Genomic DNA, 27,969 nt, shown 5'->3' on the forward strand with positions numbered 1-27,969 from the left:
ATTGGGATTTTGAGGTAAGTCATTGGAAGAAATGTGAATAATTGATCAATTTTGGCTAAAAATTGAACTGAATTATTTTGAGGTTAGGTTAGGTTGTTAGGTTGGGTTAGGACAGTGAAAAAACAATTTCATACATGCAAATATCATTTTTGGCAATTTAAGTTTAAAGGACCGAAAAGTGAAAATATGATTTTTCATGATAATATAATGATATAGCACGTATTTTGATGACATTTTCGAAAAATCATTTCTCTCAAATTAAAAGTTTGCCGGGATTGATAGTTGTACGTATAGATTTTGTATCTTCTCCTGCATCCAGGAAATAATCGGCAAAAAAATCTGACGTAGGCACTTTGTCGAATTCGAGAAAAAGCACTTTACAAAAATTTCAAAAAATCATAACTGCCGAACTATCAGTTTCCGCAGATTGAGACTAATACCATTCGGTTCCTTATAAAAAATTCTATCTATAAAAAAATAATCATTAAAATCCGAGGTAATAAATCGAAGTTTTACCGATTTGTAACCCAAATCGAGAAGAATTTGAAGAGAACCGATTTCGCAAAAAGATTTCAACGAAACCATCCAATCCCAGTCGTAGGGTTTGAACCTTTCGGACCCGAGGGCCGACGTCTCAATTTAAAACCAGCCTGTATAGAGCGTCGTCGTCGCCGTCCAACAACGTGGCCGTCGACGGGGGCCTCGGAGACCCGCGGCGGCGCACACCGCGCCGCCGACTTTCCGTGATTTCCACTCGTTCGTATTCGCTCGCTCGCAGCCCGACCGAGTCCGCGACCACCAAATCGCGTAGCGCCACCGTCAAAGTAACATGGCGTCCCCGTCAGCTGCACTGATAGATCGACTTGACAAACAGGGCATTCCCAAGTCGAAAAGAAAACTCCAGAAACACCTACGCAGCGCAGGACTGGCCTACATATCCAGAACGGGAAAGCTGATACCGGCTAAAAAGGTCGCAGGTAGGTCCAAATTGACTTATTTATCCCGATCCGTTGTTGTTTACCTTTCGTCACCGTTTCACAACCTTCTAGTGCCTTTTTCGATACGTCACCGTTTTCGCGAGTGTCATCATCGCCTTCGATCAACGTCAACGTACGTCTCCCTCTCTTTAACATTCAGGACCCTTTTTCGTTTAGCCAAAATATCACCCTAGATCGGGGCTAGAAAATAAGTGTCTACTTAGCGACCTTCCGTATGTAGGTCATTCGATTTATTGGAAGGAAACATTGGCCTTGTCGTTAAGGCACGTGTCGTACGGATAACAGGTTCTTCGCGGCCGTACTTTTACTAAAAACGCCGTTTTCACAATCGCGTTTTCGCCTGGCACAACATGAAAACATTGCGGATAAGTGGGACGACGAGCAACAGCAGCGCGTACGTCAAATGTCAAAGATTGTGTTTTGTTTTCGGATCGCCTTGTGGCGCGCGAAGGCCTTCTTGGATATCTCTCCACACTCGACCGATGAATAATTACTGTTTCTAGGCACCGTAAAAAGGTTAATTGCGGTTTCTACGAGCGCGCTATTACGGCCTTCGTTTCGACTGATTTGTTTTCCAGTTTCTCCCGGTCATTACTGTACTTTTAGACTTATCGATAAATGGCGTTATTAAATTCGTATTTCCTTTCGAAGGCCTTGCACATATTTGGTGGTGCCATGATCGATTCCGTTCCTTATCTAGTACTACAGGTCGAGCGCTCCCAAGATCCACCGTATCTCCTTATAATCTCGAAATTATCAATCCTCACTACACGATTTCATTGTTGACTCCCGTAAACAAAAGCTCTCCAGTGTTGTAACCAAAGAAAAAACAATCCAATAAACTCTGTCCTCACTTTTTAAAAATAAAACCCCTGAAACAATACCGAATGTTTTGATTTCGATAAGGCAAACCGACAGAAGGAACATCCTACCTCAATTTCCAACTGAACACCTGTTAATAGTATGTAAATTCTATCGATCGAAAGCATCGTGAATTTTCGTATGTGAACTTAATATCGAAATGCTCCCGTTGATTCCAGTCGACCAGTAGTCCATAATTCCCTCGATAATAACTAATTTCGGCGCCAATTATTTAATGGTTTCGGATCTTCTAATCGGAAAAACAATCAGCAGTTTGATTGTTGGGGGATTTGCGGTTGGAACGTTTTATCGAACTAATTTTACCTATTGTGCAACTTCATACTCTCTTCTGAAGCGCCTAAACAGTGAATATGTTCAACAGGTTTAGGGAAATTCTTCATGGGACTCCTCAACGTCCACTGCACCAATTCTGCCATGATTTTAAAATATACGTTTCCTATCAGTAATACCATACTTTGGATGTTTCCTTATTTATATTTTACAACTCTACGTTTGGCCTGATTTTGTGGCTGCATCACCGAAAATGTCAAGCTAATCGTGAAAACTAACAATAGCACCTGAACAAGCCCCTATCCGAGTATTCCTCTTCGTAAGGCTTTACCCAATTCTACCCTCAACTCAAAATCATTTTAAACGAAAAGAGTGGAGCTTCCTGAAGCATTCGATGCATTTCAGCTGCACTTTTCCTTCAATTAAAGCAGAAATTCTTAGTTTATTCATTACTTAAGTTGCCACTCTGGGATATTAAAACAGTGAAAGTCACTTTTTTAAAACAGAACTCCCAATATAATTGGGACTCGTACAAATATTTCAACAGTAGATTTTTGAGGTCGAAAGAAACACTTTTTTCCTATACCATTTTTTCGATTCAGCCCTGTTTGAAAAATATAGCCATTTTAAGTTTTCATAAAGAGCTGTGCCACCCCTGGAAAAACAATATTACCTTCAGAATAACTAGCTTAATCTGTGACACTACACATCTGTGGATCTTTTAAACAGAGTTGCATTGAGCCAAAGTACCCAATTTTTCAAATTTCACAGATACTTTTTAATTTTTGAACATCAAATTACTCGAAAACGGCGCATTATACGAGAAAATATGAAAAATGCTTTTATTTTACAAAACGTGCAAATATTCATTTGATAGCGTCCAATTTAGCATCAAGTGTTCAGTTTTTTGAATTATTGGTATTTATATGGTGCATAATGAGAAAACTGGAACACGTGGGTGATATCTTGTGTTCGAAAAAGTTTAATAAAATAAATGAAAAACAATAATATTCCGGAATTCATTTCATTCGATGAAACCGTTTGTGAGATAGAACTAAAAATAACATTTTTATGGCTTTTCAACAGCCTGTATTTTTTGAACCGAGCATATTTGGAAAAAATTATATGGAAAAAATGTGTTTCTTTAAACCTCGAGAACCTACTGTTAAAAAATTTTTACGAGTCACCGACTCAGCCTGTATACAGGGTGTTCCTAAATTGGAGGTATAAACGAAAAGAGGACACTCCCTGAGTAATTTAAAAAAACAGTCTCATGAACATGGAACCGCAAACGATTCATTTTCGAGCTACAGGGTGTTAAAGTTAGAATTTTTTTAAAGCTTTTCTCTTATAGTCACTACAATTCACTAGATATTAAACTGAAATTTGGCATAAATATTATAATTGATAATTCACACCATGTGCCATGCTAATTTCGATAGCAAACCTACAGGGTGATATTTTTACTGAAACACTGTTTCCCTCCAGAACTTTTTTTTGGCGAACCACTATTAATTTGAAATAATGTAAAAAAGAGCTCTGTTGTTATACTGAACTTTATGGTCTCTTGCAGTTTTGTCCTATCTGCTACCGATTTCGAGAAAAAAACTCTGAACGTTTCTCTCGAATGTCTCAGAAAAATCCAAATTGTCATAAAACGTCAGTTAGTAAGCTGTGGTGAATAAAAACATCGTTAGTTTTGACACATCAAATTAAACTCGGTAGATAATATACAAATAATGAATGTGTTTTCACAACTTGTTTTGATACCAAACCATAAATTCTAACTTTAACACTCTGTATTTCGAAAACAAAACGTTGGCGATCCCATGTTTATGGGGACTTTTTCCTTGAAATCACTCAAGGAATCTTTCCTTTCTTTTGTATCTACAGATGTATCTATACAGAAGGTAGAGTAATTTAAAAAAACAACAAATGATGGATTTTTGATATGGAACAATGTTATCGCAGCGATCCAAAATAAAAAAAATAAACCCAATTGGCCGTGTTCGTAATCTGAGCATAGAACCTGATATGCGGCGAGATGTACCAAGGTTATTTCAATTAAACGATTATTTTCGATCGAAGATGCACCGAAAGAACTGTGCCACATTTTTGTTTTGGATCCTTCGTTTCGATAATTTCAACACATTGACGATTGCTGATTGAAACCTCACGAAGCGTATTCGGTTTTCAGGTAATCGACCTTGGGAATAGCTCGTAATATGCGACTTTGGAGATTTTTTCGACGTACGATCATTTCTTTTTGATATACCCATTACGCGCCAAGGTCGTTTCAGACTAGGACGTTTTTCCTAATGCACTTAGTGCCGATAAGTTCATGAGAATGGGCGAAAAAAAGAATATGAAGATCTCTAGTGCGAATTTGTAACTAGGAATTGTAAATCAAAGACATTTTTGTTGTAAATTGGTCAATAAGTGTTTTAAATAACGCTCTTTTTGATTTTTCAACGTTTTTTTTTGCAAAAAGACAAACTAACAAATAATATTCTTGCTAAACTCAGCTCGATACCATGCTACTCTCCTTACTTATGTGCATTCAACTTTTTGTTTGACCAAAATACTCTTGACATTCAATTTTTGAACTGCATTGAGTTGATTCAGATTCTTTCCTTTTTAAATTAGTTGATGTTTGAAATATCCCTTTAACGACGAAGAATTTGATAGTTGGTACGCGTGTGTAACTTGATATACCGTTGGAGAATAGTCATGAAAAAATTGCTTTGAATTTAAAGCAATTATCGATGACGTCAAATCATTTGGGACACGCTGTATAACATTTTCACACATCAAAAAGAGCGCAGATTACAATACTAATCGATCTAACCGAGCATGTTCACTACAGAATAAATTTACTGAATTTTTTTTTAATTGGAGACTGGCACTGTATGTATTTTTAATTTAGATTTTGATTCGTTTATAGTCGAGGTTAGAATATTTCAAGAGGTCTATGGAAATACGAGAAAAAAAAAGATTCAAGTTGGTAATAGCCCATAAAGTAGGATTTTTAGTTGAAAAAATTTTTAGTGAAATTCAGGTTGGTATTTAGAATAAACACTGTCCCATAGATCAATTACTGAAAGTCTGTGCACTGAATGGAGATATTTTTAATTTTGTATTATTTCTTTATGTTTGTTTTTTTGAATTGTATCAATTTGGGATGCTGATTAATGTGCTCTGATTTGAGTATTTCTTCATTGCAGTCTTTGACTTGTCAAATATTTGAACAGTAGATTCTTAAGATCAAAAGAAACACTTTTTTTTATACCATTTTTTCCGATTCGGCCCTGATAAAAAGATATAGCCATTTTAAATTTTCATAATGAGCTGTGCCAACCCTGGGAAAACAAAATTACCTTCAGAATAACTGGCTGAATCTGTGACGATACACATCTGTGGATCTTTAAAACAGAGTTGTATTCAGCCAAAGTACCCAATTCTTCAAATTTCACAGATACTTTTAAATTTTTTAACATCAAAAAATTACTCGAAAACTGCGAATTATACGAGAAAATCATATGACGAATACTTTATTTTACAAAACGATCAAATATTCATTATATAGCGTCCAATTTAATTCCAATGGTTAGATTCTTTGAATTTTTGGTATTTTTATGGTGCGTAATGATCATAATGAGAAAACTGGAAGAAGTGGGTGATATCTTGTGTTCGAAGAAGATTCATCAAATAAATGAGAAACTATATTCCGAAATTCATTTCATTCGATGAAACCGTTTGTGACTAAACTAAAAATAACATTTTTTTATCGTTTTTCAACAACCTGTATCTTTCAAACCGAACCGATTCGGAAAAAATGGTTAAGCAAAAAAAGGGTTTCTTTTAACCACAAGAATCTACTGTCAAAATATTTGTACAAGTCAAAGACTCACCCTGCATTTTATTTCTGTGATTGAAATTATTTTGAAATTATTAGAGATCTTGCGCGTTGTCTTAACTTTCAAAGTCAATAATTCTTGAATGGAATATAAACATCAAAACAAGAGATTCGTAGGTTCTGTACACATTCGCCAGCATAGAAAAACAAGTCATTTCTCGGATTACCATCGAATCAACCTAACGCCTTAACCCGCGTCTTATCTGCGATACGCTACTGCCTAAACGGAAAAAAACCAACTGGAACGCCAGATCTCACTTTCTAGAACCATTTCGGTGGATTCGTACTTTGAGACGATCGCAGAATGTGAAAGATGCTATCTCGGCCAAACGGTCACACCGTTTCCTCACTTGTTGCGTCAGGAGCAGCAGAGAATCGCCCATCGAGAAATGTTCGCTCCTCCGACGAGCGCAGGGAGCAGAGAGATGACGTCCTTGTCCGAGAAATCCTAACCCATTTTGTGTCGATAAGAAGCGGCCCGTATCGTTGATTGATGATGACAAACATGTCCGATGGAGTAAATAACGCTTCGATGATAAAGGAATGAATGGAGGTTGGACGATGTTTTAAACGAACTTACACCTAGACTGAAAGAGTAGATGATGCGTCAGCCAACTTCGATATTAAGGCCCGGTACTTTCACGTGCGAATAAATAAATTTATTCGCATTTATTAAGTCTTATTCGTAAGATTAGGAAAAAAGCAGTCTTTTCACGTTCAGATAGTGTTATTCATCGAATAAATCTGTCATTGAAACTTAATTAGAAGAGTTTATTTGTCATAGATCGAATGTCGGTACGTCATTATTGGTTGAATAAAATTTATTCGAAGGTGAAAGTACCGGGCCTAAGTGACATTCGAATTCTTGTGTCAATTCGTATTGGCAAATTTGAATAAGGGAAAAAGAAAAAAATTGTGGCCTGGGAGGGTCTCGAACCTGGGTTCTTCACAGCTTGCAAAGACACAGCGAAACTTATAATTCAAGTAGCAAATGATTATTGATGCAAAATGCAATCATATAGTGATATTTTTAACACTTTTTACTAAACCACAATGTCTTTAGAGCCACTAAACATTAAGAGCGTATTTTCCTCGAAAATTGTCAGGGTGTCAGAAAGCCCATTTAATTGAAAATATTTCTTGTCTCTTGCAATTTTTTATCTCAAAGTAGAAAGTACCATACCTATGGAATTACATATTCCGTTTTTTTTTTTCATGTGGAAGTAGTTCAATATACGAAAATAACCTAACAATTTTTTTTACCGAAAATTTTCTCTACTTCCTACTTCGTGTTCTTTGCTGATTATTAAAAATTAATAAAGACATACTTTAGATCTCACTAAGCTTCATGAAAATCGTCTGAAGTTTTGGAGTTATTCGAAAAAAATTCAAAATAAATCATAAAACCCTGCATATCGAAAATGAAACCAAACGGACCAACTTTTATACAGGTTGCCCACCCAGTACAGGGTGGGCAAATTTCGATGTTTTAGCACTACAGCTTTTAAAAGAGAGGAGATAGACAAAATCTGATACCCCATTCTCGTTCTCTTTTTCTGAGAAACTAACAAGAGTAGTAGTCATTTTTGGCCACCTTCTTTTGTTTTCGAGTTATAACCGAAAATTGAAAAAATGGCGATTTCGAAATAAATTTGTATCTCCGCCGATACTGATGATAGAGCTCTGAAATTTAAAACATTATACAGGCACTTTTTCCAGTAGAATCCAGTGGCGTGCTTGCCTTTTCAGCAGGATTTTTAATTACGAAGCTATGACCCTAAGTTATGTTTTTTTAAATGGGAACACTAGATTTCTGTGCAATTTTTTGAAAGCTTAATTTTTACTGATTTCAAAAGTATATACCATCATATGGTTTGTATCAATATAAATACATAATAGAAAATTGTGAAAAACCTTTTTTCTCAATATTTCTATGGTTTCTACTTTTGATGAGAACAGAAAAATTTAGCATCTTATGATTACCACAGTCTCCCTCTATTAGTTCTTTCATTCTTTTTACTCAATTTCTCCAAGATTCAAATTTTGTGAAAATTGGTGAAAAACAGAAAGAATGACATTGCCGGAAGGAAACTGTTTTTGTTATAGGAAGATCTATTTTTCTGTGCTCGTCAAAAGTTGAAACCATAGAAATATTGAAAAAAAGGTTTTTGACCATTTTCTATTATTTATATTGATACAAACCATATGATTTTATATATTTTTGAAATCAGTAAAAATTAAGCTTTCAGAAAACTGCACAGAAATCTATTGTTCTCATTTAAAAAAACATAACTTCGGGTCATAGCTTCGTAATTAAAAATCCTGCTAAAAAGGCAAGCACGCCACTGGATTCTACTTAAAAAAGTGCCTGTATAATGTTTCAAATTCAGAGCTCTATCATCAGTATAAGCGGAGATATAAATTCATTTCGAAATCGCCATTTTTCCAATTTTCGCTTATAACTCGAAAACAAAAGAAGGTGGCCAAAAATGACTACTACTCTTGTTAGTTTCTCAGAAAAAGAGAACGAGAATGGGGTATCAGATTTTGTCTATCTCCTCTGGTTTGAAAGCTGTAGTGCTGACACATCGAAATTTGCCCACCCTGTACAATACAATTGTGCAGGTGTTCAAATTTGTTTTCTACCGATTCGACTCAGGAATTTCAAGGGCTCGAATTTCAATCATTCGAAAACGGCTCAAATATAGACTTTCTAATCGGTTCAAATGACATCCGAATTCGATCGACTTGTCATAAGGCAAAAACGTCACACACACAAACGACGCGAATACGCAAGAATTCCCCAACCTCGACCTGTCGAAAGCAGCAACGGTGGGACTACAAGTTGTCCGTCTATTATTATTTCTACATCGATTTCTTCACCGTCGGCCCCTACGAGACGGGCCAACCTCCAAAAACGAAGAAGTAAAAGTTGGAAAATTACGCAATCCAAACGGGGCAGGTCCTTGAATACCCACCGTCGCAATATCCCCCGTTTCTCCCGAAAACATACAGGGGTACCCAAAATTTTCGGATTTTCGAAAAAAAATTCATTATTATTCGTTGTCCATGTCGTGCAACTTCGCAGGTCTAATAATTAGCCAACGCTATATATTCCAGTCGAGATGTGTGCTGTAATTACTACGTCGACCTTGATCAACGCGTTGTTGCACATACTACACACGAACGGACTACAGAGATGGTTGTATAAAAATTATAATATACGATTTACCTTCGTGGATGTCCTTTAAAAGTTACCTGTTACACACGGAGCCGTTCGTTTATATATCGAAAACATTCGTACTAATGACGTTCTTGTTCTTCGTTCCCTCCTTTACTTTCATCGTTCGCACAAAGAAATTGAAAACGTTTCGTACTATACAGGGCGTCCCACAAGTTGCGATGTTGCAGCTTATACGAAAAAATACTACAAACATCTTTATTTTAAATGGGACACCCTATTTATTATAACTTGTTTCGCTTCCCTATCTCCATCTGAGTATTTTTGTCTAGTACTTCCCTATCCCTATCCCTGATACTTTTGAAAATATTAACGGTTTTCCATGAAAAATTGCCAAAAACCAATGTAGTAGGCATAGAAAAAACGTTTGAAATTTTAGGAAGCTGAAATTTTGAAAATAGGTCGCTGAGATCCTGAGGATGAGTTTCGTGTAGAGAAAACTTGGTGTGTGATTTACAGGGTGTTCCAGAATTCTTCGTCTTGTCACCCGATACAAAACCGGTAAAAATTTGTTTTTTCAAATGGAACACTTAATTTTTTCAAATGGAACACTCTACTTTTATTCTGACATCATCAACATGCATCTAACGCATGTTCCTATATGAAAACCTCATGGTTTTGGAAATGAAGTCAAATTTCTATGAAAGTGAGAGTTTTCAGACTTATTTCATCTAACAAACCTTTTATGAATGAGACAAACACTTCAGTCGAGTGTTCAATGATTTTAGGATCTCGCGAAATCAACGTGGCAGTAATTCTACGGTAGCAATAGAAGTCCTACGCTGAGAACTCTCACTCTTATAGAAATTTTACTTCATTTCCGAAACCACGAGGTTTTCGCATAGGAACATAATACAACATTAGATGCATTTTTTGATTTTCCCTGATATCAGATAAAAAGTAGGGTGTTCTCTTTGAAAAAATCAAGTTATTGCCATTTTTGTATGGAGAGCAAAGACGAAGAACTTTGGAACAGCCTGTATATCACAAACCGAGTCATTGGATCCATGTTTTTGGCAATTTTTTTGTGTGAAACCATTAATACCTCCGAAAGTATCAGGAATAGGGAAGTACTCGACAAAAATACTCAGACGGAGATAGAGAAGCGAAAAAATTTATAATAAATAGGGTGTTTATGACTCACAAACAATACTTTTCCAGCCCATCGTGCAAGAATTATCAGATGTAGAACGAATATCAACAAAAAATCATCCCTACTCGATTCATCATTTGGGTAAATCAAAACGAGTTCGAAACTCGTATCCCGGAATATACAGGGTGTGCCAACTGAACCCGCCAACCTGCACAACTCCGACGCCTAGATAAACTAACATGAATTCACCTTTCGAATTTAATTTCGCATAAACTTCAACTAGGATAACGTCGGAATTATCAGCTATTCGATCTAAATGAGGCAATAATTGTTTTCATTAATTTATCGATCTTATCCCCCCAATTGATTCGCGGAATCCATATTGGTTGATGAAAGTTTTCAAAATATATTTTGGCCTCGAAGGATGAATAAAATGAGTAGTAATTATTGCTTTATTAATTGATTGAAAATAGGTTGTAGTGGGACATATTATCCCATTCTTCATTATGTATTACGAGAAAACTCCACAACCCATCAACTACACTATACAGGATGAGTCTTTGACTCGTATAAATATTTTAACAGCAGATTTTTGAGGTCGAAAGAAACACTTTTTTCCAATACCATTTTTTTCGAATCTGCTCGCTTTAAGAGATACAGGCTGTTGAAAAACCATAAAAAAAATTAAACTGTTTTACCGAATGAAATGAATTTCGAAAAATAGTTTTTCATTTATTTGATGAATCATTTTCGAACACAAGATATCACCCATGTCTTCCAGTTTTCTCATTATGACGAAGACGTTCCATAAAAATACCAAAAATTCAAAGAACCCAACTCTTGAAACTAAGTTGGACGCTATCTTATGAATATTTGAACGTTTTGTGAAATAATAGTATTCCTTATATTTTCTCGCATAATGCGCCGTTTTCGAGTTTGATGTTCAAAAATAAAAAATATCTGATATTCGCAAAAATTGGGTACTTTAGCTCCCTGAAGACCCCGCATAATATTATAAGTAAAAATTGTTGTAGTTTATTATGTAGAAAAATGCAAGCAGACTTTGAGTCCACTAGCTGCATCCAGATATAATTAAAAATGACAATAGTTGAAGTATAAGAAGGAAATTCAACATAGTGAAAACAAAGTCAACATAAAAATTAGAAACGATTTATCAAAAGGCACATTATTCACCGAAATCACATTCAGTTCAACACAAAATAATATTTTCCCAAAACAAATTGTCAAACCAAACTTTACTGAATGAGAGTTAAGAGTAGTCTACACAGTTTAATGGATGCACCTCTTGATTAAACGAAGTTTAAGCTCTAAACGACGTTCAAGCATAGAATCTCTATGGAAAAAAAGATGTTTAAGGAATTAATCTAGTTTAATGAAACGGTGCATATGGAAATTAGAGGCCAGTTCAAGAGAAGATAATGAATATCTTTCATCAGAAACCCCTAATTTATATGGGGTTTTCATTATAATGCAATTCAATCAGAAATTTTTCTATTCATCGAACAGAAAAAAATTAATTTTTTTTTCATCGAAGAAAAAATATCCATTCACGTTATTAACTTTCCGAGGTAGAATCATCTCTTCTATGAATTCTCACATGAAAAAAATTCTCAAAAAGTCTCGCCGTTGGCTACAATTCGTATCCTGGTGAAATTGAAAAAAGAAGTGCTGCCATCTTTTCGACGAAAGTGGAAACTATTGTAATATTCGTAACTTCTACTTATCGTTCAAGTGTTCTGACAACACCCCACATTCTGGTAGTATTTGCCCCTTTACGCCTTATACGGATGGCCAGAAAGTCCCGTGGTATAAACTCCTCTTAAACCTCAAATGAAAACCCCAAAATTCGGCACAAGGTGTCCCATACAACTCGGAAAGATCTGACAGATCTACAACACACCGAAAGCAAAAACCCTCTAACTAATCCCTTGTTTTTTCCAGACGAACTATGCCAATGCCCCCAAAAATGTGATGAACGAGTGCCTAGAGAGGCGCGGGAACGCCTCTTCTACCATTTCTACGGCCTCGGCGAGGCCGACGCCCAGAACCAGTTCCTGCGCCAGAACATGGACCTGCGGGCGCGCATGAACGTGCCCGAGTCCACCGAGTCCGGCAGGCCGCCGCGCAGGATCACCTGCAAGTACCTGGTGCCGCTGCTGCCCTCCAAGGACCACGTGGAGGTGTGCCAAAAGGCGTTCGTCAGCGCCTTCGTCATAACCACGAAGCGGGTGCGACTGCAGCGCGAGAAGCTGATATCCAGCCTCGGACTGAACAGCTACAGCAGCCACAACAGGAGCGCCAAGAACAACCAGGCGGCGACGTCGCCGGTCGAGACCAACAACAACAACGTCAAAAAAATCACCCAGATGCCTTCGACCCCCTCATCACAGGAACATACCGCATCGTCGGCCACGATACCGTCGGACGAGGAGGAGATGGCGGACGTGGAAGGCGGTGACGACAACGAACCAAAGAATTTCCAAATGTCTTTTATACAGCAGCTCAGGGGTACGCAGAAGAGGAAGATCAAGCAGCTGGTCGACAATCCTCTGATACCCCTCGGCCTGTTCTTACCAGACGGAGTTACCATAGCCCCTGTCACGGTCACGCCCGACCACGACAGGGACATCGCGATAGTCAATAACTTCTTTTCCAATCAGCTCTGGAAGCCCGAATACATCGGGACCTATTCATGAGGGTGTCTTAAACCTAGCCTTATTTTTCTACCTGATCACTCTTCGATGTACTTACTAGGTTAATTATTGAGAAATTAAGAAGAATTATATATATGTATACATGCGAAATTTCACATTTGAGATGAATTACCTATACGTATTGTTATTTATATTTATATACGTCATAGTTTATTACGGAGACTATATTGATCGTTTTCAATAAAAATGTTTTATGTTTTATAAATATATATTAATTTAGTTAAGAAATGTTAACTCTTATAAGATTATGCCTGTGATCTTGAAAAATGGAAATGCCTTATGGTTTTAGTTATAGCGATCGTGGGTACCTAAGTCAAAATAAAAAATTTATTGTTGTAATATAGATTTGTTTCTTTTCGAATTCGTTGTTACACTTTCACCACTCGCAAATGCGATAACCTGATTGATTAATTTTGTTTTAAATTGTTTATATCTATTATATTTGACTCAAATCCTCTAAATTATAATTTTTTAATTCCCATATTGAATATTGGATAGAATAAAGCGCATACATGCCGATATTTTTTAACGAAAATTTCATCTTAATCACTTCATTATTAATAATTTCGACTCTGTGAGAATGGAATTAAATTTTCATTGCGATTCATCGTTTTCAAAAATTAATATCGATTGGAGGATATTTTGGAATGCTAGGAATCAATAGTAACAGCTTGAAAAATTTCAGAACAAGAAAATTTGAAGCAAGTTATTCTGAACTCTAATATATGGATAATATATATTGTTACGTTCATTCATATTGTCCCAATAATATTTCTAAAGGAAAATATTGAGAAAATCGAAATATTTTGACGTTTACCAAACGAAAATGTAGGCAAATCCACGATCAGAGAAAATACTCCCGCCTGATGTCACTAACAAATATGGCATTTCGGATCAGCTGACTTTGACAGCACCGCTGAGGGGTACACAAATGCTGGTTAGTTTTATATTATGTGTTGTGATTTTCGGAGGAAATGTCCTTCAGTAAATATTATCTATCCAACAAAGGTGATATAGAAGTTCAGTAAGATACAAAAATTACTATTATTTACAATATTGACTCGTATAATTTCGAGTTTTGTGGTCATAAATGTCACTAATGGTGCCTTATAGAGTACTCTAACTATTTGTCAAAATAGTCAGGTGTGGAAGTAGAGGTTAAAGGGACGATATGAAGTTTTTTAGAATACCCGCTGTTCGGACTTTGAAGAAAACAAACACGATCAAACGAACTGTCCATGATTAGGAGACCTAACGTCGGAAACAAAATCTTTTCCGAAAACATGCACAAAACGCAATAAAACACCAATCAATCTAGACCGAAACAGCATGGGAATCAATGGAGGGAAAAGAAGCTGATTTTGACAAATCGTTAGAGTACCCTATGCATAGACATAGAGACATAGACTATGCCTTCCCTTTCTATCTGCACATGAAACACGGTAAAAAAAGTGACAGAGAGAAACTAAACATCGAGAATGCTACTTGTCTTTTTCTAGAATTTTGATTGGTCCGCACTCACCTCTGTGTCAACAGAAGAGAGACAGGTATTGGCCCAACAATCATTTCTCTCTTTCTATAAAAAAAGCCAATTTTATGCTGGTATTGCTCAGTCCATGTCTCTATGTCTATAACCCTATAAAGGTCAACGTCAGTTTGCGAAAAGTGAGGTTGGCACCATAGAATGGACTGACTGACTGAGCAGTACCCTCATGAACATAGACATAGAGACATTCCCTTTCCATCTGTGCATGAAACACGGTCAAAAAAAGTGTACGGGATAAACTGAACATCAGGTCAGCTAGTTGTCTTTTTCTAGAATTTTGATTGGTCACGTCTATGTCAACCGAAAAGAGACAGGTATTGGCCCCTCCTTCTATAAAATAGCCAATTTCATGCTGGTATTGCTCAGTCCAAGTCTCTATGTCTATGTTCATGAAAGTGTCTATTCTCTAGAAAGGGACAAAACTACGAAGCGGTCAAAACTTGTCTCTTTTCTGTGGCCACAAACGCGAGTGTGGACCAATCAAAATTCCAGAAGAAAGAGACAACTACTGGCCGAACGTTAGGTTGTCTCTTTCACATTTTTCTGCAATATTTACTATACAGCGGATTAGGGAATGCTCAGTGCAGTGGGGGGTCCACGATGAACGAAACGTCGTATTGAAAATAGAAGCAAGGCACATTAAAGCGAATGTATGTGAGAAATATCGTGAAGTGAATTTAAAACAGAGAAGGAAGTTTCTTGAACATGAATGAAAGCGAAAGTGCAAAGTATAGAAAACGGGACAAAAGTAGTGGGACATTAGAAAAACGTATTATTTGAAATAACCGAGTTATAATTGTGCATGCAGGTATCCTGGGACACCCGGTACAATATTTCTGATAGTTTGAAAATCTTGAAGTTTTCTGCAGAATTGTCAACGTATTTTTCTGTTTATTGTTGTGTGTTTTTTTTCAAAGGACTTAATGCATTTCCTTCGAAAATCAGTCACGCTGTAAAGGGAAAACAATGCCTATGAAGTCTAATCGTCGTAAGTTCGCCTTCTACACCGAAACCTAACAACGTAGCAAGGATGACCAAGGAGTCCGCCACTTCTCCGGTTTCCCGAGGCTTACGAAACCCCCAAAACCGCGTCCGATGCCCCGAACGTGCCCCAGTTTCAAAGTCACCACATGCCCTTGTTACCGCAACTTCAATTTCCCCTTCGATCGATGCGTCCCTAGCGCGGCGCCGTCGTCGTCCTCACGGGAACTTGACGTCGACGGTGAAAAAAAAAGGACGTCGTCCGAAAATGCATAACTACTTCTGGGGGTCGGGCTAGTCCCGACCATAAACGGACTTACCGCGGCCGTCGGCACCATCAGCATGGTCACCACGGGCAGGTCAACCCTTCGTTGACTTTCGCGTATCCCGATTTGACGCTTTCTAGCGCCAACGTCCGCGTCGAGCGAGCGCGAGGCCTGCAAACGGGGAAAGGGGTGACTAACCAGGGATGCGACATCAACGTCGATGTTGCCGAAAAAATTTAATATTCTATGGTTCGCACGGTCTTCCGCTTCGATGGAAGAGCAGGCTATGATAGAAAAAGAGTTTCAATAGTTGATGTTCTGTGTTCGACATTATGCTCCGCAGTGACCATAGACTTCGAGTCTTTGTCATAGACATAGATGTCTATGACTGTGACTCAATCTGACACCTGTTGGATGGTGTTCTATGGTGTACACCCTCTTACTCTTTAGATTCTAGAGTTTTTCAGAAAGTAACAACTAAAAAGAGCTTCCACTCATGAATTTGGGACGAACTCCTGTCAACGACCTTTTGTTCTGTATTGCGCCCTCTTTAAGCAATACTGGAAATATCCTTATATTTTTAGGAATGTATTCCAACTTCTCCAGGTACAAATATATTCCGTAATTGCTCGTAGATAGCATTTCAATTTATTTCGTGAGTATAAATAACTTGTTCTTTCTTTCCCATTGAAATGAAAATTGAAAGAATTTTATCTTTGGTACTACACACACATAAGAACCGACGTAATACGAAAGAAATTTAGTTGTTTCAGTTCGAAAATGCTATCTTTAATCTGATTGGTCACCCATGTCAGGAATAGCTCAGATGATCGTACGGGCGAGAGTTTAATGTGAATTACTGGGAAAGAGGTCTTGCCTTGTAAATTGACAGAATAAGACCCGAGAAGATAAAGCAAATTGCTATACATATTTTCTTGGTGAAACCTCTTGTTTTTACTGTGTGGTACCATTAGGAGATATTCTTCATTCGTGTCATAGACAAGTTATAGGTTACGTCTATGATCCGTCTATAAGGGATGCCCGATTCAATATTTTTCATCGAATCTTATTCGCAGAAATTCGACCTTCAAAATCCCTCGACCTACTTGACAACGAATTTCTTCAACATTCGTTAAATAGCAAATTACTTTTATGTTTTCATAACGTAGCAAGATCGTCTTATAATCAGTTCCAAATCGATTGATACCATATTCAAGTACACAGCGATATGACGAGCGTTGAAAACATTTCAACGTCTAGTAGGCTATAAAAGGTTGATATTCTGTGCTTTGCTTCTACAGACAGGGATGGGTAGTACCGATAGGACTCATCGATAGCGAAGAAGTGTTTTTGGCCTCGGCATTCATAAAAATAATTTTTTTATGATTTTTATAAGGCACAGTTGAAGATGGAACTGCTGGCCTACTAGTTATTGAAGATATGTGAAATTTTATTGAACTATCAAGTGAGCGTTTCGCATTCGGCGAAAATCTGCTAGTTGCATTTTCACTCTGCTAATACCGGGGTCGTACCAGCTGAGCGCCATGTTCAGACATAGAACATCAACATTCAAGACTCCATAGACTACTGGTCGACGAAATTTTTTCGATGTTCATCGATCTCATGTTAAAGTCGTCGTTCGATTAGAATCTGAAATGTTACACCCCTTGAGCCGTGACGCAAACATGACGTCACGGGGTGGAAAGAGGAGATTCCATACTCCAAAGGTCATTCGCAGTGAACTCATAGTGTGGGGGAAAGGGGTGCAATGTTAAACAAGCTACTTCGAAAACGGGAGATCGTTTACCCCTTTAATACGCCTACGTACATTCGAAAGGTCAAAATCAGAATAATGCCTCTCTTCAGATCCCCATATGCGACAAAAATAGGAAGTTCATCTGATATTCCATTTTCCTAACTCTACTACTTCGATATTTCAAAGCGAAACTGCGTATTCGATATTTTCTGGATAGAAGATATGACTTGACTCTTTCGCACTGCCAACCTATTTTCACAGAACGCTAGAGGGCGTTATCCTTTGTCCTAGATGTTGATAAAGAAGATAGCATGATTTCGAGAGCAACGAGTAGAAGAGTCAAGGGGGAAAATCAGCGGAGACAGAGGTTTTGGAAGTCGGTCTATTTGACCAAATCGCTAAATCTCGCCGGCCGCGAAAGGTAACACTCTAGAACCTGCAGCCAGATCGGAAAAGATCACAAGAAGTCCTAGAAAACTGAAATTTTTGACGTTTAACAAACGCAAATAGAGACAAATTCACTTCAGTCTGACAAGACTGACCAAAGTTAAGTTAGCAACGATAACGATAACTGACAGGCCGACAGGGGTGGGTAGTACCAAAGAGGAAAGAGGTAAATCTATGGTAGTACCGATTCGACTCATAGTAGTGTTTTTGGCCTCGGTATTTATGAGATTATTTTAATTATGGTTTTTTATGGTAAACCGGCCTGAAAAGGTGGATCTTCTAGCCTACTAGTTCTGAACTATTTCCAAAATTCGAAGATACATCAAATTTTCGAGCATATCCAAATAAACTTCAGCATTCAAGTTTTCCGAAAAAAAAATGGACTAACGGCATGATTACCCAAGATTTCAGCCCAAAAATTTTGTTTTTTTGAGCGCTGAGTACGATTAGCATAGCTCCAATATAGACAGATATGACGTAACCATTCAAGAAAAACGTACATTCCCCGGAAAAGCAAAAGAATGCTGTGGGTCATTATTGGGCGGTCTGACGTTTTTCCAAAAAATTCTAGTTTCTAGTAGTTTTCCAAGCCAGCAATTCTTTATTTGTGGCATATTTATCTTTGATCATCATATGAGAATTGATACATGTGTACCAATTTGGGCAAGCTGACAAAAAACCTCATCCTAATCTCCACAATCCTCAGATTACTCTTTTCCTTTTCCTCGATAATAGCTACATCTTCCGAAGAAGAGACCTTACAATTAATCAACTGATTTAGGTATACAAAAAACTAATTATTTGCGCAGAAGATGGCTTTTTAAGCATTTTCTCAGGATTTTTGAATGCACTCATGTTGTTTCCCATTGATTGAAAAGTGCTTTGAGTTCGAAAAACTACCTGAATTTGTCACCTGCTTAATAACATTCCTAAGCATTCTACTATTGGTCTCGAAGCACAGATTGCTTCAAGTCAAATCTTATTGTCTTTTCACAAACCTTCTGAAAGAGGATTCAGATTCAACTAGAGTGCATTGCTCAAAAGATTGAATGATTATAAGCACTGTCTGCTCATTTATTGTTCCTCACAAAACATACGGTACACTCCATTCGATGAATCTTAAACTTAGCTTTACTGCATAAATATGAACCTGTAAGTTTCGACAAGGCATTTCCAATATTTTGAATGTACTCATGAATCAACTCTCAGGGCAGGAGAAATTTCAAATGTTGAGAATTCATATAACTGGACCAAGAATAGGACATTCATTATTGTTCGAATAACATGAATATAACTTGACTCACCTTTTCCAGTTTCTGAAAATGTTCCCTAAGAAAAGCAATAGGATTCGTGGGACGGCAGACACACAGTTGAACTATGCAATCCTTCAGTATTTGTTGAATATTGTGATCTTGCACATAAGCCTCACACTCCCTGATAGCCTGTTCATCATCCATACTTGTGTTTGAAGCCATCTGAAAATTTTGCGACTACACCAAGCCGAACGTTTTCAAAGTTATGTCAGTTGTTTTTTTTCACTCAAGGTTTATATATTTTTAAAGCAAACGTTTCACAAACTCAACGAGAACCCCAAAACAACTTTTGACACTTTTTTATTTTTATTTGTTGATGTCGATAACCTAGATTCCTTTGGAAATTATTTGAAGGATGTCTCATTTGTCCTTTTCAATTCCTACTACCGGCCTTTTTTAAAAATGAAGAGAAAAATCATGGAATTTCACCATTTCCTTAATTTATACAATTCATTAGCAGACAAGCCAGATTTTCTGATATTTTGCAAAGCCCAAATATCATCAAGAGTTAGGTGGAAAATATTGTTCTATGAACACTTGTCAATTTTAAGCGGTTAATTTGTGGTTCAAGTTCAAAGATCAAAACAAACAACACAATGATAATTTAAGAAATTACCTATTGTGCTAATTTATTATATTTTTCTGTACAATTGTCTGAAAAATGAAAAAGTTGAAAGTTCAAAAAGTGAGTTTTCATCAGCTTTTAATCATATTTTTTCAATGCAGTATATTAATTACAGAATGCTAAACTAAATAATAAGACTCCTACCACATTATCTGATTTTTTCAAAAAAATCGAAGAAAAAAAACAATCTGGAGTCAAAGAGGAAAGTAATGATTTCTCTCAGAGTACATCTAAAGAACAAGATGAAAATCAAATTCAAAATTCGCCCAAGAAGAGGAAAGTTACAGAGACATATAGTGTACCCATTGATTCTAAGTCTCCAAAAAGATTGTGTTTATCCCAAATTCCCTCTACATCTACCAATTGTTCCCCTACTCTCAGTAATATGAAGAGACAAAAAATTAATAGTAGAACACCTGAAAAACTGAATAAAACCACAACCAAAAGCTCAAGAACGCCACCGCTTAAATTATTTCAAAGGACACCTACGAAAGTTTCCGATTTCAGTGTGAACATCATTGAAAATTTTGTCAAGATAACACCAAGTAAATCATCAGCAGGATGTATGTCTCCTTCAAGTTCAGGAAAAATTAGAACAACACCAATAAAACATTGTTCTCCCTCAGTTTCTAACAGGTGATAAAATTTTTAATATCAATTGAATCACATGGAAGTATGAATTCGAATCTAAATAAATTGATTTTTTAGATCGGTTGAGGCTCAGAAATTAAATGAAATGACACCCAAAAAAGAGACTCCTAGGAAAAATATCAGCAGCCCTGTCTCAAGAGCTAAAGCTAAACTAGATTTTGGTGAATCGAAAACACCTTCTTCAACATTGACTATTGATAAAGGTGCAGGGAGTTCCAAAGAAAATGGACTTTCTGCTGAGGATATGCAAAATATTCTTTCAGAGAATTCTATTGATGATTGTTTCTCTAATTTTTTCGACAATGAATTTGAAGAAGAATTGTTAGCTGATAATGCTGGAAATGTGAGTGGGATTACTTTTTGCTTTTAAATTATAGTCAGAGTTTGATAAGTATAAAAGCTCTGACCTAGAGCTTAGTATTGCTTTTGATCTGTGGTTAGTTACTATAAGTTTTGATTTCTAAATATTTCCAATGATCCTGACAATATTTCAATATATTGATCAAAAGTTTTTCACTAAATGAAAATCTGGCTCGAAGGACCATCGAAAAGTCCATGATTACACTTGGGTAACTGTAGATCGTAAATAAAAGAAAAATTTAACATGATTATATTATGACTTGCCTAAAACTACATGATCAATCAACAGGTGTCCCCAGAGTGTACCCTTGACCTAAGTGAATCTAAATATTGCAAAATTATAAAAATTGAATTTTTTCCTTCATATAACAAAATAACTATAAAATCAAATACCAGTGAAGAATATGCAATTTGTACTCTAAGGGACTTTTGGTAAATATTCTCACATGATAATAATATTGTCATTTATTCCTCCAAAAATTCCAGGATCAACACCAATCTTGAAATTGGAGATAAAATACATATCATGGCTAAAAAAGACGATTCCTATTGGGTTGTAGACAATAAAAATGGTCTTCTGGTGTATGAACCCGACCTTTTAATTTCAAGTACTTCTGTAGTTAGTGAGTATTTTTCGAAAAATAATTTTTCCCTTCTTACTGAGCTCTTGCAGTTGTTTCATTCAACTTTTATCTATTGTTTTTCAGATACTCTATTTTGTAAAAGAAAGAGTGTCCTCAGTGACAAATTTCAAGGTTTTGAACCTGCCAATGAATTCATGTTGATAGGCACATTGGTTCACTCTATCTTACAGCACACCCTAAAATTCAAGTTAAAAACAATTTCTCAAATAGAAGCTACCTTGGAAAAAATGTTGAAATCCAAAGAAAGTGTAAGTTCTATATCTTACAAATTATCAGTTTGAGCTAGTAATAATGCATAATTCCCAGTTTGATGGCAATTATTTAGTGATTTTATACTTCTCCTACATTTATTAATATATTAAATCAACTTAACATGTAGGTAAGAAAGATTTATGAATCAGACCAAACTATCGAAAGCGTAAAATCAAAAATGGCAATTTACATCCCAAGAATTCTGGAGTTTGTAGACTCGTATGTGCAAGGTAAAAGAAAAGAATTGAACAAAAACTGTTGGCAAGGTCAAATTGATGAGATAGAAGATATTGAAGAGAATATTTGGTGTCAGAGATTGGGTATAAAAGGAAAAGTGGATGTTACCATAAGAAATGGTTCGAAAGTAATGCCCTTAGAGTTAAAAACAGGAAAATCATCATTTTCACTTGAGCACAAGGGTCAAGTTTTGTTGTATATTATGATGATGAATAAACTGGGATACAAAGTATCATCTGGATTACTGTTATACCTGAAGTGAGTAGGTAGTCCTTTTATATAGGTAAATCGGAAGATTTTTGTGCTGACATTTTGAATTTTTCATTGTTGAGAATTATTGATTTCTATTGAAATTTTTAGAGATGGGATAATGAAGGAGATACCCATGTCGGAAAATGAAAAACGTGATATAATGATACTCAGGAATGAATTAGCATATTATTTGAGAAGAAAGCCAAAAGTGATTCACTCAAAGCTCAATGACGCAGTGCAAAAAATTGAGCCTTCCGAACTGCCAACACCGATAAGCCATCATAGTGCTTGCGGAAAGTGTCCATATAACATTATATGCACAACTTTTATAGAGTGAGTGGAACTTGTACAGATATTGGGTGTCTTACATTATCATTCATTATTTCAGATACAATAAGGATGATTTATCTAATAATAAATCATTGCGGCATATTAAGGACGAAGTTTTATCGCATCTCACTGAAGCACACATAAATTATTTCATACATTGGAGTTCCTTGATAAATTTAGTGGAAGTATCAGAAAAATCCACATCCAAATCAGCTCAAGAGATTCTTACCATGGCTCCGTTAGAAAGGTTAGTACAGTTCACATCAATAATGGGTGTTGAAGGCAAATAATGAACTGAATGAGATTTTTTCTGAATATTTGTAGATCATTATCTTCAGTTTTAGGTATAGGGTGTGAAACATTATTAGATGAAGATTTTGTGTCCTATCTACCGATTTATTAAAGTACTCAGTGCTGTATTCAAAAAAATAAACTCTTAGTTTGAGTCTGCAGATTTTTTGAAAGAATTTCATTTCGGGTCATGAAACGAGAAATATTCTTTTTGCAAAAGAGGAAGTGGAGTTAGAGTCTGTGTGTGAATGTGTGTAATCCACGGTTCTTGAGTTATTAAAATTTTTTGAAAAAATTGCGCACAGTACAGGGTGGACAAAATTCGTTTTCTACCGAGGGAATCTCAAAAAAAAAAGGAACTAGAAGGAAATAGATGACACATTTCCGACCGCTTTTTCAGAGAAACAAAGAATGGGGAAAACCTTAGCTTCCTATGATTCTTCGTTTTTGAGTTATTAGCAAAAAATGAGATTTTGATTATTTCGAAATTTTCTCATACCTTTTTTGTCTTCAACGTTACAGATCTGAAACTGGAACCTTATTATAGGCACTTTTATACGTAGAACATACTGACAAAAAATTTTCTTCCAATTCTAAAATAACAAATTCAATAAAACTTTTTTTTATGAATGAAGTTTGCATATGAAGAAATGAAAGTTCGCCTAATGACTCGAAATGAAAAAAAAATTTGAGATCGTCAATGGATTCTACTTAAAAAAGTGCCTACAAGTTTCAGATCTGTAACTTCAAAGACAAAAAAGTTATGAGAACTTTTCGAAATCGTCAAAATCAAATTTTTTGCTAATAACTCAAAAACGGAGAATCGTAGGAGGCTACGGTTTACACCATTCTTTGTTTCTTTTAAATCCGTTTTCTTCTAGCTACGAATTTTGCCAACCCTGAACAGTTCGCAATTTTGAATCTATCGATGTGAGATTTTCCTTTTTGCTTTTCTGAAGCGTGACAGAGCCTATTTATTTTGGTCAGAAGATCCAGCCGTTTTCGAGTTTCTCGAAATTTACTGGAATTTTGGGTCTCTTTTTGAAAATTTTTGCTCATCAGGCATGGGTGTTTTCGAACGAAATTCATTTCAGGTTATGAAAGAGGGAATGTTCATTTTGCTAAAAAAAATGGCGTTACAGCAACATCCTGTATAGAAGCGAAAATTTAGGAGTTGCTCCCTAGTTCTTTGTTTGCAACGGAGAAGATTTCTGGTATTTTAATGAAAGTTTTCATGATCTCCTCTGAGTCGAAGCCAGGATATTAAATCTACAGATCTTCTGATCCACCTCAAAGCAAGATCTACTGTTCCTTATTAATTCTGGTCCATCAAGTAATTCCCACCTGACACCCCTTCAGTGAAAAAAATTGCAAAAAATCATGGAGTAATCATCTCACTAAAAAATGATTCATTCCTAATTCGTTGAATTTTTCAGGGAATCAAAGGGTAGGTGTATCTGCAATTTGAAAATTTCAGACACCTCTGACGAGTTCAATGGCCTTATGAACCACACCTTCACCAAAAGCGAGGAATCCAATTTCAATTTTTTCGCCTCGGGTATAGAAGAAGGAAATTATTGCGTGATAAGTACCGATACCAGGTCTGCTGTCCTTACCGGATTTGTCACTTATATAGATACAAATTCCGTCACTGTGGCATTGGATAAGTAAGATATCATCTCTCTCTTTGTCTCCTTCAAACAGTTCAACATTATTGCTTTTCAGAAACTTGAAAACGAAATATCCAGATGAACATTTTCACGTGGATACATACGAATCTTCCTGCAGTCATGGTTTCAATCAAACTTGCCTGACTTTATTACTAGAACCGTCCACCAGAGGGGAAGCACTGAGGAGTGTGGTGATCGATAAAAAGGTGCCCAGCTTTTCTAAAAAACTTCCTAAGGTTGTTGCTGTTAAAGGAATGCCGATATTGAAGAGGTTGAATCCGATCCAGAGGAAGGCGGTACTGAAGGCTATTTCTGCGAATGACTATCTCCTTATCAAGGGAATGCCAGGCACAGGTCAGTGTTTTATATTTGTAGATTCAAGAATTATGGAGACTCTGTAGTTAGGTTCATTGTTACCATTTATTGATGTTATCATATCACACACACCTCAGAATCGAAGAGAATATTGGAGAGGAAACTCACTTTTAACATGAGGATAGGCGTTTGTTGGCGTATTACACACTCAAAAAATATGTTCCTCATGACACTTAATGGCTGGAGTTAAAAAAAAATATAGGCACTTAGTTAATATATCACTATATCAGTTCATATACAAAATCGTTTTCTTATTTCCCTTTATACAGGATGAGTCCTTGATTCATAAAAATATTTTAACAGTAAATTCTTGGGGTCAAAAGAAACACTTTTTATCTATACCATTTTTTCCAATTCGGCCCTGATAAAAAGATAGAGCCATTTTACGTTTTCAGAATGACCTGTGCCACCCCTGGAAAAGCTAAATATCCTTCAGAATAACTTCAAATTTCACGAATACTTTTTAATTTTTGAACATCAAATTACTGGAAAACGGCGAATTATACGAGAAAATATAAAGAATACTTTCACTTCAAAAAACGTTCAAATATTCATTAGATAGCGTCCAACTTAGTTTCAAGAGTTGGGTTCTTTGAATTTTTGATATTTTTAGGGTACGTAATGGTCATAATGAGAAAACTGGAAGACGTGGGTGATATCTTGTGTTCGTAAAAGATTCATCAAATAAATGAAAAACCATATTCCGAAATTCATTTCATTCGATATAACCGTTTGTGAAATAGAACTAAAAATAACATTTTTTATGGTTTTTCAACAGCCTGTATCTTTTAAATCAAGCCGATTCGGAAAAAATGGTAAGGAAAAATATTGTTTCTCTTGACCTCAACAATCTACTGTTAAAATATTTGAACGAGATAAAGACTCACCCTGTATACTTTTACATGTAGATACGCAAATTATCAACTTCAATTTTCGAGCAATGTTTTATAATAATTTTTAAACAGGAAGGCGATCTCTACTATCATTTAAAATGTAATTTTTCAGGTAAATCTGCCACCATTGTTGCGCTGGTAGAACTTCTGTCAATTCTTGGAAAAACTGTTTTAATTACAAGTCACACCCATTCTGCAGTTGATAACATTTGCCTGAAACTTTGCAAGCTAGGTATTGATTTCATCAGGCTAGGGAGTCAGGCAAAAATACATAGTAGTTTACAGAAGTATAGTGAACACTACAAAACAAAGGATTGCAGTACACCAGAGGAACTGGCTGAAGTGTATGATAGTAGTGTAGGTTCAACCTTAAATTTCGAAAATAAATTCACAAATTCTAGCTGTGTGTTTTTATCCACTGCGGACACATTACAAGTAGCAATTTTTCACATTGAGAAACTGAGAAGGGTGTATTTCATTTAATTTTTTCCAGAGAATAATAGCTGTTACATGTCTAGGATCCGGACATCCCATCTTGTCAAAAAGAACCTTAGATGTCTGTATAGTAGATGAAAGTACTCAAGTGTTGCAACCTACTATAATAAGGCCTATTTATGTGGCTAAAGTCTTCATTCTAGTTGGGGATCCTGAACAGTTACCTCCTGTCGTGAGGAGCCCAGAGGCTATGTACGTATTCCGATAATTACGGTTATGGGTAAAAAAAAAACAGTACGATATTTCTTCTACCAATGAGAAGTTTTCAGAGAATTGGGAATGGCGATGAGTATGTTCGAAAGATTAGATTGCGAAGAAAGTGAGATATCATTAACAATGAATTACAGGATGAATAAAGTAATAACAAAATTAGCGAACGATTTAACGTATAAAGGGAATCTATTGGTTGCAGATGATAAAACAGGGAACGCCACCCTCCTCATCCCTAAGGAAAAGGTAATAATAGCATATCTTGCTTCCGAAAAATATTTTTTATAATTTTTCTAGGAGATATTGAAAATTTTCGAAGATTTCAAATGGATGAAAGAAATCCTTGACACAGGTTTGGAACATTCAGTGAAGCTAATAGATACTGGACCGGTGTGGAATCGAGACGATAAAATTTCATGGAACGTCAGAGATGAAAACGCTAAAGAAAATAAGTCTGTGGTCAATATTTATGAAGCGGCCATCATTTATAACCTGACTCATGCCTTGTTGGAGGTAAGATTTACTCGGTTAAAAAACCTTTGTGATAGTGTTTTTTTTTTCATTAAATCTGTAGGGTGGAGTCAATCCGGAGAGTATTGGAGTGATTGCTACTTACTCTTCTCAAGTCAAACAGTTATCTTGTATTCTTGATCAGAATATTGATGTGAGCACTGTAGACAGGTTTCAGGGCAGAGACAAAGATGTCATACTATATTCTTGTACCAAAAGTGTGGACTGCTGTGTTAAATCGAAGGTAAGTTATCCAATATCATTTGAAAATGGAAAATATTGAACTACTTGCTAATGAAAATTCATATTATTTTAATACCGGAAGATGCTTAAATTTTTGAGATAGTTGAGAAAATATTTGCGTTTCATGGAATCTTATATTTGCAGTTTGAGATATTGGAAGATCATAGGAGGTTGAATGTAGCCATAACCAGGGCTAAAAAGAAGTTGATAATAGTTGGGGATGTGGAAACTGTTAAGAGGTATTTGCCATTCGCCAAATTGTTGTCGTGTTTTGAGGATTCTAATTTGATTAAATTAGAAGAAAATGAAAATTGTTTCAAGTGGTCCCATGTTTTGAATAATGTGAAAGGGTTGTGTCCATAATTTTTTGGAATAATGCATTTTGTATCTCATATTGAAGTAATCTGATGTATTTGTAGCAATAAATTTATATTTTTTGAATTATTGGTATTTTACTTTCTGATATTCCATTTGAAAATTATTCCCC

The 27,969-nt window shown here is 36.1% G+C and overlaps 3 protein-coding genes across 4 annotated transcripts in view; 2 read left to right on the plus strand and 1 right to left on the minus strand.

The window, feature by feature from the left end:
* The window catches only part of LOC123310969 (cAMP-dependent protein kinase type I regulatory subunit), a 77,407-nt gene extending 57,640 nt beyond the window's left edge, over positions 1-19,767 (minus strand). Inside the window, exon 1 of the mRNA XM_044894698.1 lies at positions 19,436-19,767. Within this exon, the coding sequence (XP_044750633.1) occupies positions 19,436-19,606 (171 nt within the window). The 5' untranslated portion in view covers positions 19,607-19,767. The remainder of the gene's footprint in view (positions 1-19,435) is intronic.
* Positions 755-13,476, plus strand: LOC123310981. Its single transcript, XM_044894715.1, has 2 exons — positions 755-977; positions 12,363-13,476. The coding sequence occupies exons 1-2, from the start codon at positions 830-832 to the stop codon at positions 13,115-13,117; spliced, it is 903 nt and encodes a 300-aa protein (XP_044750650.1). The 5' UTR covers positions 755-829; the 3' UTR covers positions 13,118-13,476.
* A 251-nt stretch (positions 19,768-20,018) lies between the features above and the next one.
* On the plus strand, positions 20,019-27,924 carry LOC123318704 (DNA replication ATP-dependent helicase/nuclease DNA2). Of its 2 annotated transcripts, XM_044905406.1 has the most exons (17): positions 20,019-20,129; positions 20,185-20,705; positions 20,778-21,063; positions 21,370-21,512; positions 21,567-21,703; positions 21,788-21,972; positions 22,104-22,471; positions 22,574-22,798; positions 22,854-23,042; positions 24,523-24,753; positions 24,812-25,110; positions 26,137-26,381; positions 26,518-26,711; positions 26,789-26,975; positions 27,027-27,242; positions 27,304-27,483; positions 27,627-27,924. In XM_044905406.1, the coding sequence occupies exons 1-17, from the start codon at positions 20,106-20,108 to the stop codon at positions 27,843-27,845; spliced, it is 3,849 nt and encodes a 1,282-aa protein (XP_044761341.1). In that variant the 5' UTR covers positions 20,019-20,105; the 3' UTR covers positions 27,846-27,924. The 2 variants fall into 2 exon arrangements, with proteins under 2 accessions (XP_044761341.1, XP_044761350.1); XM_044905415.1 differs by lacking the exons at positions 20,019-20,129; positions 20,185-20,705; positions 21,370-21,512 and having other exon boundaries at positions 20,921-21,063.
* Positions 27,925-27,969: the final 45 nt, after the last annotated feature.

Source organism: Coccinella septempunctata, chromosome 1 (assembly GCF_907165205.1).
Source record: "Coccinella septempunctata chromosome 1, icCocSept1.1, whole genome shotgun sequence".
NCBI classification, from domain to species: Eukaryota; Metazoa; Arthropoda; class Insecta; order Coleoptera; family Coccinellidae; genus Coccinella; species Coccinella septempunctata.